General features: G+C 38.7%; 1 protein-coding gene across 1 annotated transcript; it reads left to right on the plus strand.

Moving 5' to 3' along the window:
• Positions 1-493: 493 nt before the first annotated feature.
• Positions 494-11,467, plus strand: LOC119475788 (aspartate aminotransferase, mitochondrial-like). The gene is made up of 10 exons (XM_037748824.1): positions 494-658; positions 6,183-6,339; positions 6,596-6,724; positions 6,816-6,875; positions 6,963-7,124; positions 7,666-7,770; positions 7,982-8,132; positions 9,350-9,515; positions 9,685-9,835; positions 10,192-11,467. The coding sequence occupies exons 1-10, from the start codon at positions 576-578 to the stop codon at positions 10,312-10,314; spliced, it is 1,287 nt and encodes a 428-aa protein (XP_037604752.1). The 5' UTR covers positions 494-575; the 3' UTR covers positions 10,315-11,467.
• The last annotated feature ends 1,203 nt before the right edge of the window (positions 11,468-12,670 follow it).

Genomic DNA, 12,670 nt, shown 5'->3' on the forward strand with positions numbered 1-12,670 from the left:
ACTCTATGGACTCTTAATGTTGATGTTAATCTGTATCATTTAAAATACGTAGATTGTATTCGATTTATGTGTGTGTATTTTTCCTCTCCTTCCTTTGCTGCCCTTTTTTTTTTTCAACTTGATGCTTGATACCGTGTTGGAAATGGCTTGGAAATGTATTTATATTGTTTTCTACAGTATATTATTTCTCCTGTGTGATTTTTTACTATTTTTACTTTTACTTTCTCTACTTTTTATTTGCTTTGGACATGAGGTTGATGGTTTTTGGCTATGAATGGCCACTCTATGGACTCTTAATGCTGATGTTGATCTGTATAATTTAAAATACGAAGATTGTATTAGATTTATGTGGATTTATGTGTGTATTTGTCCTCTCCTTCCTTTGCTGCCCTCTCCACACCACCACCCCAGTCTTTGATTAACAATCAGATTATAATCTCAACTCTGTCTCGTGTGTCTGGTCATGGTCTGACGCTGTGACGTCAGCGCGTACAGAGAGTGTAGCATCGAGGTCGTGCGTGCCCTTCACATCCGTCCACATCCTCCGAGGCTCTGCTCCCAAGCACAGCTCAACGATGGCACTGCTCAAGTCCAACAAGGTGATCTACTGTCTGGGGAACATCTCCCCGTCCCTGGGAGTCCTGTCCACCCGCAACAGGTAAACTACAACAACACAAGGGACATCACGTAGAGACAGTTACGTTAGATACAGTTGTCCTGGTGATATACTGGCGTGCTAACTTGACGTGCTAACTAACCGTTATTTAAAATGTAACGTCAACGGCTCTGTCAGCCGTTAGATATCTACGGAAGCTTCACTGCTGTGTGGTTGCTGTAGCAACACTAGCTATCTATCTACAGGGGTCAAATGACTCCTATAGGCCCAACGTGCTGTCTGAGGTTAGCTCACAGGTAGCTAGGTAACAGTTACAGACTCCACTCAGGGGTTTCATGACAAACACAGTTAGTTTGGTTCGTTACAATAAGTTGTTTATAATAATATGTCATATAGGATGGCTTCTATTTTGCTTTGTTTAGTTTTCAAAGGCAACTTTATAGATGATTTACACGATCGCAATTTCTTCAGCTGTCAATCCCTCGCACGGTTTGAGCTAAGCGACTTGTCGTAGTTGGAGAAGTCGTGCGATCTGATTGGCTGTCCTGTTCCGCCTTTGATCGCTGATTGGCTGTCCTGTTCCGCCTGTGGTCGCTGATTGGCTAATGCCCTGGGTTGAACCCGAGATAGCCACGGATGTCCTTTCAGACTCTTCTTGGAGGGCAAACTCGTGTAGATGTGATGCTGCACCTTTATATGCAAGGAAAGGCAAGGCAGCTTGATTTGTATAGCACATTTCAGTAACAGGGCAATTCAAAGTGCTCTACATAAATATTCAAGAAAATTGCGACAAAGTGCAAAAGAACATTTAAACATAATTAAAACAGTTATAAAAACATTAAAGATTAGAAAAAATAAAAGCTAGGATAGAAGCTAAAATAGAATATAACACACAAGAGTAAAAGCTCTAGTGCAGTATAAGATCATTATCTGGTTTAATAAAAGGCAGCAGCAAACAGGAACGTTTTAAGCTTTGATTTAAAAGAACATTAAGACATAATTAAAAAAGTTATAAAAACATTAAATATTAGAAAATAAAAGCAAGCTAAAAATAAAAGCTAGGATAGAAGCTAAAAAAGAATATAGCACACCAGAGTAAAAGCTCTAGTGCAGTATAAGATCATTATCTGGTTTAATAAAAGGCAGAAGCAAACAGGAAAGTTTTAAGCTGTGATTTAAAAGAGCTCAGAGTTGGACCGGTCCTGCAGGTTTCAAAATATCCAAATATTTGGTGCATAAAAACTGAACGCTGCTTCTGCATGTTTAGTTCTGACTCTGGGGGACACTAAGCAGACCTGATGCATACAATATTTCACATGTAGCTTTTGTAAATGTGGACAGTTTCATCGGGCGTGTTGTGCGTGTCTTTGTTCAGCTTCTGCTTCTGTGTAACTGGGTTTCGTTTTACTAGCTGGTGCTATCATATTTCTGTCTGTGTGGGTGTGTTTCAGGGTTTCTTGTCTCACCCTGTCGAGACACGATCAAGCACATTGGTCTGGTTTCAAAGAATAAATAAATGACAATAGGGTTTTTCCCACACCACCACCTGTACCTAGACGTTTTTATTAAGGCGGTCAATCCATTAAAATATTGAATTGCGATTAATCGCATGATTGTCCATAATTAATCACCCATTTTTTATCTGTTCAAAATGTACTTTAAAGGGAGATTCGTCAAGTATTTCATACTCTTCTCAACATGGGAGTGGGCAAATATGCTGCTTTATGCAAATGTATGTATATATTTATTATTGTAAATCAATTAACAACTATGACAAATATTGTCCAGAAACATTACAAACTCAAGTCCAACAGGCAACAACAGCTGTCAGTGTGTCAGTGTGCTGATTTGACTATGACTTGCCCCAAACGGCATGTGATTGTCATAAAGTGGGCATGTCTGTAAAGGGGAGACTCGTGGGTACCCATAGAACCCATTTTCATTCACATATCTTGAGGTCAGAGGTCAAGGGACCCCTTTGAAAATGGCCATGCCAGTTTTTCCTCGCCAAAATTTAGCATAGGTTTGGAGTGTTATTTAGCCTCCTTCGCAACAAGTTAGTATGACATGGATGATACCAATGGATTCCTTAGGTTTTCTCTGTTTCATATGATGTCGTATCTTCATCTCTTGATCTAAAACTGAGCACGCTACAACCTGAAATCGTAGGTTTCGTTAAAGAAGTTAGTGATGTTAAAATTAATTTGTGTTAATTTGTTATTATCGCGTTAACTTTGACAGCCCTAGTTTTTATGTTATGTTAGACGTATCAAGAGCAGTTGGTGGGGAAGGAACACCCTTTTAAGCTCAGCAGTCCTGCCCTGTAGCTTGCCAAAAAGGCCTTTGGTCTATTGATCACTGATAACTTGTCAGTCACTGTGATGTTTATACAAATGCTGAAGTTCAGCTGTTCAGAGGGTCTGTGTGCATGTGCATACACTGCAGCCAGAATGACACTTAAACCCAGATGCCCTTTACAGTATGATTCTCAGTTGTGCAATTTAGTTGTGTAGAAAATAAAACCACATGGTAAAATAGTTGCAACCTTTGACATTATCATTTTGTTGCCTTATTTATGTTCTCACATATACCTTTATTTACTTACTTACTTACTTACTGACTTACTTACTTACTTACTTACTTACTTACTTACTGAATTACTGAATTACTGACTAACTGACTTACTTACCAACCCGGAATCCCAATTAGTTACTATTAAGGTAGAAACTACTCTTCCTGGGGTCCATATAAGAACACTACATCACAATGTAAAATCAAACATGTAATTAAAATCCAAAGCAAAAAAGGGAACAAACGAAAAAACAAGCAAACCACAAGAAACAACAAATCAACAACAATAACATACAGTCTTTGTTAAATGTACTCACAGTTTGCTGCTTACTATATTTCACTGTACTTGTGCAATGAAAATAAGGAAATCTTACTAATCTAAAACTTCCAAAGTAAAAAGCATAGTTCTGATAACAGCATTTACTATAGAAGTTAAACTTTAAACGTAAACAACAGCACCACAAACTACAAAATACAATGATGGTATTATAAGTATTATAAGCTTCACCCAGGTGGTTGTCACTCAGGGCATTATTGCATTACATTGTAAAGTGTTGCTTCGATTGTGTTGTGTACTGCCTTTAGTATCAGAGCTTCAGGATCTAACAGCCCTTTGTATTTAGGCCTAAGTTAACAGTTTCAAGGCTGGACTCAGCACATACCTTTTTTGTTCTCCAGCCAGTTCACTCTATTTGATTTTCATGCAATAAACTTCAGTCAGCTGTAGTCACTGTTTAATAAACAAGTGTGATCTTTTTTTAGATATATTGGTTGGGGTTTGGAGACTCTTGCCCTTTGCAAAGTGTTCAGTCCTAAATTTAGCTGCAAAGTTTAGAGGCTTTACAAAGTAGAGGAAACCTGAGACAATATGTGAGCAGCAGAGCAGTGAAGGTCACAACAACCCTCATGTATCAAGAAAATGTGTGACTGAATGTATTTAATTAATTCATCTAAAGTACAGAATGTTACAGTGATAAGATATCTATTCTATTAGTAGCAATCCTTTATGACATCGTAGCCAAATATCCAACAGCAAAGCAGTCAACAATACACTGATTTTATAGGCCTTCAACACACAATTGGTATCTAGTAATAAACTAGGACTGCAACTAACGATTATTTTCATTGTCTTTTAATCTGTTGATTATTTTCTCGATTAATTGATTAGTTGTTTGGTCTATAAAATGTCAGAAAATTGTGAAAAATGTCGATCACTGTTTTCCAAAGCCCAAGATGACATCCTCAAATGTCTTGTTTTGTCCATAACTCAAAGATATTCAGTTTACTGTCATAGAGGAGTAAAGAAACCAGAAAGTATTCACATTTAAGAAGCTGGAATCAGAATGTTGCCTTATTTTCTTAAAAAATTACTCAAACCGATTTATCGATTATGAAAATAGTTGGCGATTAATTTAATAGTTGACAACTACTTGATTAATCGTTGCAGCTCTATAATCCACCAAAATTCAGTTAGATAGGTAGATTACTTTTTTACTGCCATTTGCAGTTGAATTGAATACTGTGAACTAGCTTGTAATGAAGGCTTTAAGCTGTATTTACTAAACTTGTATGCATTTATTTTTTTTCAGTAGTTGCATTGCATGCTATAAAAAAGTAGAAAGGTTTGCAGAGATAATCACTGCATTCATCTTTGCTTTGTTGCCGTGTTAAAACCATTGACACATCTTCAGTAGATTTCACGTGAGGCAATTTTATTTTTCAATACAGAACGCACATCATGTACAGATGACTCAGCTTGTTTTTTCCTACTTCCCACACAGAGAGAGACACTTCCTGAAACATCGGTGTTGGTGATGTTCCTTATTCTAAGTTCCATTTTAGATTAGAGTGGTTACTTTCTAGCTTGATGTGTGTAAGCAAACTTTCATGCATTTTATTATAGTATGTTGTGTGTAACAAGCCTAAAGTGGATCTAATACATTTACACAGCTTGTGCCACTGTCATGTGCATGATGAGCTGTAGACGGTCAGTCTGAGGTTAAGATGTCAGAGGTCGTGACCTTTTTACATTTGATGTGCAGCCTACATTTGCTGTCTTTAATGCTGGTTTACTTACTCCTCTGCCTTTACTCTCTTTTGTCATTTGCAAAATTATAGTCTGTGATTTGGTTTAGTCATGAGAATATTTTATATCTGTATAGGATATTGAATGAATCATTTCTTCAGCTTTTAATAAAAAAAATTTAGCAGAGAGAAGAAAATAAAACACAATAAATAAAAAGCCTTCAAGGACAAAGTTGACATGATATTATATTGGGTCCTTAAATAAAAAAAAAAAATTCAGTATGTAAGTTAATGATTAATCCGTCAAGAGTATTTTGTTGCACTAATGAATACAATTTAATAGGTTGAAAATGCTAAGAAATGAATTAGCTGTCGGCCAGATGAATAAAGTTTTAAAAAAGGATTGCAAATATTGCCAAAAGCACACAGAAAGGTTAATTAAAGTATAAATAGAATTAGCATGCTTGTTCATAGTACCATTTTCTTGAATGATATTTATATTTTCCCAATACAGTGTGCCTTATTGGGTGTTTATTATGGTGAACAAGGGAGTTTGTGTGTGTTTTTTGGATCTGTATTAGCTGTTTCTCTAGTTTTTTGGACTCTGGACCCTCTGAATGGATTACAGTATGTTTGTTTTATGAAATCCCACTGAGCATGTGTCGTTCATTTGTTTCTACGTCAGTGTGGTATCCTCGGGTCACATGTGGAGTTAATCTCGAGCATTAGGTCCACCGCGTCTTACAGGAGTGAGGCTAATACGGCCATTACAGTAGGGTAACTGACCGGTGTCACATAAGACTGTGAAAACTTAAGGTGCAGCTCATATCATGACCTTGTACGGGTGCATTAGTGTTTCTGCCTATAAAGGGGAGTAGCTGTTTTTCAGTGCAGCGCGCAAATATGAACTTCTCAGTGTTTGCCATCGCATCCACAATCACTATAAATCTGATTTGATGTGTCATTGCAGCTCATGGTGGGGTGGAGTGCAGATGGGTCCCCCCGATCCCATCCTGGGGGTGTCCGAGGCCTTCAAGAAGGACACCAGCCCCAAGAAGATGAACCTGGGAGTGGGAGCCTACAGGGATGACCAGGGCAAGCCCTTTGTGCTCAGCTGTGTCCGCAAGGTATAACTGTCACCAATCTCTCCGGTGTATCCATTAATGCTACGCATCACTTCTGAACATTGTGACTTTCAGTGTGTTTTGGCGTGTTAATAATTAGGAGAATTTCTGCTTCATCCCCATGAGGAAACGCGTATGCATTTGATTTGTGTCTTAACAAAATTGGAACTAAATCATAGATGTTTTATGTACGAAGCATAGTATACCAGTCAGTCAAGGAAATGACAGCAGTTGTGTTTTATACCTTTTTAATTCCTAGGCAGAGGCTCTTATTTCAGCCAAACAGATGGATAAGGAGTACCTTGCCATCGGTGGTTTGGGGGAGTTTTCCAAGGCCTGCGCCCAACTTGCTCTCGGTGCTGATAGTGAAGTCTTGAAGAGCGGCAGGGTAAGTTGGAGTGTTAAGTACTCCAAACTAAATAAAGTTCAAATTGGTTCTGATAGTCCAAATCAGCGCAACAGGTCTCTTCTCCCAACAGAACATCACCGTCCAGACCATCTCAGGAACTGGATCTCTGCGCATCGGAGCCAACTTTTTGGTGAGGTCCTCTTGCATTGCTCACTTGTCACACAAACAAACATTTATGTCAGGCTGGTTATCTCACCAGAAGTTTCCTTTGTCACAGTCTCGATTCCATGGAGGACCACGTGACGTGTACCTTCCCAAACCCTCCTGGGGAAACCACACACCCATCTTCAGAGACGCTGGCATGACGCTCAAAGCATATAAATACTACGACCCGTCCACCTGCGGCTTTGACTTCAAAGGAGCTCTCGATGACATCTCTGTAAGACTTTAATGTTGGACTAGCCAGGAGGGGTGATAGGATATGTGTGAAGAAACATTTTCAAACATTATTTTCCAATAATCAGCCCCTTAGGGTTGTCTGACAGCATGAAGGGAATAAGTGAATAAGTCCAGTTTTTCATCTTTTCTTCCTCTGAAATCATAAAAAACACAATCAGAGTATTTTTGTCATGTTTTCTGTAGAATTGTGGTTAGTTTTCAGTTAAATTAGGAATTGAAGTGTTGATATTCAGATTGGGCCGTGAGGGTTTTCAACAGCGCCACAAAGCCCGTGCTGTATTTTTTCAATTGTGTATTTTTACTTCTGTATTTATGTAACAGCCACCAGAAACAACTTATGTTCTGTTTTTTTCCTCATTTTGATGGCTAGGAATCTCAGAGTTAATTAGATTTGGGTTAGAGTCAGTAATGTAATCAGTCAAATGTCTGGCAGCCGGTGCTGCAGTGAAAACACTGAAAACCAAGAGTCTGTACTCTACATATTGTAAGTTAACTAACCAAAACCTTTTTTTATGTTACAGAAAATCCCAGAGCAGAGCGTGATCATGTTGCATGCTTGCGCCCACAACCCCACCGGTGTGGACCCCAAGCCTGAGCAGTGGAAGGAGATTTCTGACCTTGTGAAGGTGAGTACACATCTTCTCAGTAAAACTCTGTGAAATGTTTGCAGTGACATTTTATGAATGTGCACATTTTCTTTTATATCCCCAAATCAGGAGGCCTTTGATAGTTCAAAAGCCACAATTGATAAGCACTGTACTTTGGTGAGCTGTTATCATTTGAATTATCATTAACTGGTTGTCTCTGTGTCCTCCCCTTTTCTTCTTCACCTTATAGAAAAAGAACCTGCTTGTGTTCTTCGACATGGCCTATCAGGGCTTCGCCAGTGGAGACATTGATCGTGACGCCTGGGCTGTGCGCTACTTCATTGAGCAGGGCCACAACATCCTGCTGTCCCAGTCCTTCGCCAAGAACATGGGGCTCTATGGTCAGTCACAAACCAGTACAAGCTCTTAAATAAATATTAGTAAAGATGATCTGCAGGTTACGGTACAGAAATTAGATAAAACCGGCTATTAGTGAAATGTATTTATGTAAAAAGTAGAAATGTCACTGGTAAGTTAAACTGGACAGGGTCTGCTCATATTCTGCTCAACTGCAGAATCTTTTGAAATTAGAATTGATCTTAAAATGATCAGAAGTAATGTATACTGTGTCACCGTGTTACATGTCTGAATGTGACTGTCAGAGAATGAAAAATCTACATAGTGACTGATAAGGAGAACTGTAGCTTGTGTTTTACCACCACCTAGTGGTTAAAAAGTAGTTAGTGAACATGAATTATTGACTTTCGATGCACTGAATATAATTGCACTTCAATGTGAGGCAGATTAGTTAATTTCCACATGCCCTAAAGCAGTCATCTAGTGCACTGGTTCCCAAGGTTGCGAGGCCTTCTTGATTTTAAGTGGTGTAAGACAACTTTGGCCTATATCTCAGCATTTCATTCCTTTCTGTGAATTCTGCAAATTAAATTGTTATTTTTAAAGATTGGATTATTATTTGAAATATAAACAGGATAATGGCGCAAGAAAATACTGAATTTGTCAGCCTAATAAGTATGAATGATTGTAAAAAAAAAAAAATCAAAGTTCCTAAAAGTAACGGGAAAACTCATCTCTGATGCAATATTCACAAAATTCATCCAAACCGCTTGTTTTACACAAACTTCCTGCAGTTATTGCGTTCACTATTTGAGTTAATTATACTGTTTATCAGTTGTTCTGCACTGTTATTGTTATGCTTTGAAAATGATATGAAATATCCATAATATATGTCACTTAGTCAGAGGTTGTCTGTTTACTCAATGATAGAAAAGGGATCCCTATAAGGAAAAGGTTTGGGAAACACTGATCGAGTGAACAGTCATTAAGGAGTAGGGGTTTGTCTATTACACCTATTACATCCATTATCTACACCTAAAATACAACATACTGGTGGCAAATGTACAATAGGTTGTTTTTACTATTTGAATATCAAGATGTAGTGAGTCCATCTTTATGCCTATCATGACGGCTCCTCCTCATTCCTGAACTTGATTGAAGGGGTTAGATCATTAGTTTTAGCAGATTAACACAGTTTTCCTGTTTCACAGAGCTGACTTGGTCTGACTTTAACATTCAACGTGTGTGTTGATATTTACAGGTGAGCGTGTTGGCGGCTTCACTGTGGTGTGTAACGACGCAGAGGAGGCAAAGAGGGTTGAGTCTCAACTTAAGATCCTCATCAGACCCATTTACTCCAACCCACCAATGAACGGCGCCAGAATTGCAGCAACTATTCTCAACACACCAGACCTGCGCTCACTGTGGTACGAGCTTATAGATGCTTATATACGCACATATTACCTGAACCGAATGTGTAGTTTATTATTTGTAAAAACACTACAAGTTCAAGTCTCCATCTTTCATCATAACTGTTCAAGATATATTCCAAAATGTGTTTCTTGATCTGTCTGACTTTGCTGTCATTCATCCCAGGCTGGAGGAGGTCCATGGTATGGCTAACCGCATCATTAAGATGAGAGAGCAGCTGGCGAATGGTCTGAAAAAGGAGGGCTCCACCCACAACTGGCAACACGTCATCGACCAGATCGGGATGTTCTGCTTCACAGGCCTCAAACCCGATCAGGTACACACACACACACACACACACACACATATTTTTGCCTTTGATAGTTGACAATAGAGAGCAACAGAAAAACATCTTTATCAAATGATGAAATACAACAACAGCTAATTCTCATCAAAATTATATTAAAAGAATAATTTGACAAATACGCTTATACGTTTTCTGGCGGAGACTTGGATAAGCAAATCGACATAGTATTGCACGACATAATATCGCAATGCTCTCATGTGTATCGATATTTTCTTACACGCCTAAAAGCTATACAATGAGATTCAATGAGAGAACAAAGCTCAGTGGGAATGTTGCTGTTAAATTACTGATTTTGAGTTGCGTGTGTTCATTTATTTTTCCTGCAGGTTGAGCGCCTGACAAAGGAGTTTTCTGTATACATGACCAAGGATGGCAGAATTTCCATGGCAGGCGTGACCTCTGGGAATGTTGGCTACCTGGCACACGGGATCCATGCGGTCACCAAGTAGAGTGGATCCTGCTGGTAGAGCTACATAATCAAAGCAGCAGTGTTAACGAGGAGCATCATGCGTCACTTATTCTCTGTCTCCTCCATTCCACCTTTTAGAAAAGAGCTCAATGTTTAGTTAGACATTTTCTCAATTGGATTTCATCAAGAGTTCAACTTGGAACAGTTGCTGCTGTCAAACGGTTTAGTTTCTGTTTGTTTAACATTTCACCGAACAGGGTCCCCAGCCGAATTGTAAAAGATATATTTCCCCCGCTAGCGACAGATCATCTTTGCTTATTTATTATGTAGAATCAACTGTTGGCTGTGCATTAGTGTCCTCCTAAATGTGTGCTGTTCATCTGCTGTGGGCCCACTCACTAGGAAACATCCAGGAACTGACATGGGGGGTAATGTTAGACTGTACATTCATTTAATGTACAAGTTGAGATCTCTGTTGCTATGGGAAAGCCTGTAGAAAATGTGAGTCCTTTTTTTTTCTTAATTAAAATGGTAGCACTTTATAAGTTGTAAGGCACTGTTTGAGTTTCAACATTAGGCCGGCATTCTGTTGTTATTTGTCAATCAAGTAATTAATTCACTATCAGGCTCTGTCTGGAAGTTTCCTAACTATCTCCCTTTGTCTTCAATACTTTTCCAGTGGGATGTGTGAATATCTCTTGGTTTCAGTCTAGTTGGTGGCAGGGCAGCAGTCTCTCTCTCAGTCCCTTTTTAACCCCGGATACAAACAAGCACACAAGCCAAACACAGTTCAACTTAAGCGATCAATACTTTGAATGAATTCCACCAAAGCCCCAAATCAAACGCCCCGCCAAGTCTTTGTATTTGATACATGACAAACTTATTGTCTCTCTGTGTTGTTATGAAGATGAAAGGGGGTACGTGATCATGGTGAACTCTGCACAATTCTTGATGATACATGCACATGCCGCTCATTCGCCCAGACATCATGGTGTATGTGTACTGTGTATGAATCTGTTCCTCATCGAGACGGTGAGACACAATAACGACATTTAGAAATGTGGGGTTTGCCCCCAGCCTACTCATACTTCTGAAACCTCTGGCACTACGCCTCCATGTTTTGCATTCTGTCATAAAATAATGGATCATTGGGCATGTACCTTATTGAACAACAATAAATGGTCATAGAGGAATCATCTGTTCTAATGTGCTTATTTAAAAATGTCTAATGTGATAAGTTTACTTTTGAATTTTTCCTTACATTTTACCCACCTTTCCATGTTTATGTGCCTACGTCTTGCTTATTTAAATTGATGGTTTTACATACATGCTCTATATTTACAGTTATATCGCACTAGGAGATGTAATAATGCTCCTCTTATCTTAAAAACATACTTTAATGATTCACTTTTGTCATTGATAATCTTCATCCTTCTTTTTATCACTGACTAGAGGTGTTTGCAAGAACATACAGTATATTGTTCACAGTGCATGGGCCTGCTGCATGGCTGAATTAACTCACTAAGTGTCCTCAGGTCAATACTGAGTTGAAGGACCTTAAGTTTTGACACGGGGCTGAAAGATGAGGCAATAATGCAGAATTGATTTCAAGCCCAATCATTTCAGTTATGCATTGGCAGTGCGCATTCCAAAATGAATTTGCAATCAATCAAGTTGCCGCAATAGGCCTTTTTCACAAAAGATATTTTGACTTGTCATAGTTGGAAAAGTACAGGTGTTACTGACACTAGATGGCTCTGTTATATTCAAGTGTCCCAGTGAGTGTGACAGTGAGCCAGCATGTACACATCTGTGTGTTTGCTACTGTGACATCTCAAAATGCCTGATGTGAAAAATGCCTCTTTTCTTGATAACAATGAATCTTCTGGGGCCGCTGCGCAGTCGCCTACTTTATCCTGTTGGTAATCTAGCCTTGATCCACTGCACTGATAATATTTAAAGGTTCCATATTAGGCTCATTTTCAGGTTCCTACATGTATTTTGTGTTTCTACTAGAACATGTTTACATGCTATGTTAAAAAAAACAAACTTGATTTTCTTCATACTGTGTCTGAAAATGCCTGTAGCCTATTTACCCTCTGTCTGAAATGCTCTGTGTTAGCACATTTCAACAGAATTGCAAAAGATATGCTTTGCTAGGCAACAGCTTGGCTCCATGTTTACTTCCTGTCAGCTGCCATTCACTATAGATATACCACTGTTTTATGTCTATGCTCATAGATATAAAACGCACATTCACATACACTGCAACCGGTAATAAACTGGGACACGTCTAGAGTGTTTACGTTTAAAACTGTGAAATAGTCTTTATATTGTATATTTGTGACATCACAAAATTACAGAAATCCTGACGGCTTGTTTGAAATGCACAAATG

Source organism: Sebastes umbrosus, chromosome 2 (genome assembly GCF_015220745.1).
Source record: "Sebastes umbrosus isolate fSebUmb1 chromosome 2, fSebUmb1.pri, whole genome shotgun sequence".
Lineage (NCBI taxonomy): Eukaryota > Metazoa > Chordata > Actinopteri > Perciformes > Sebastidae > Sebastes > Sebastes umbrosus.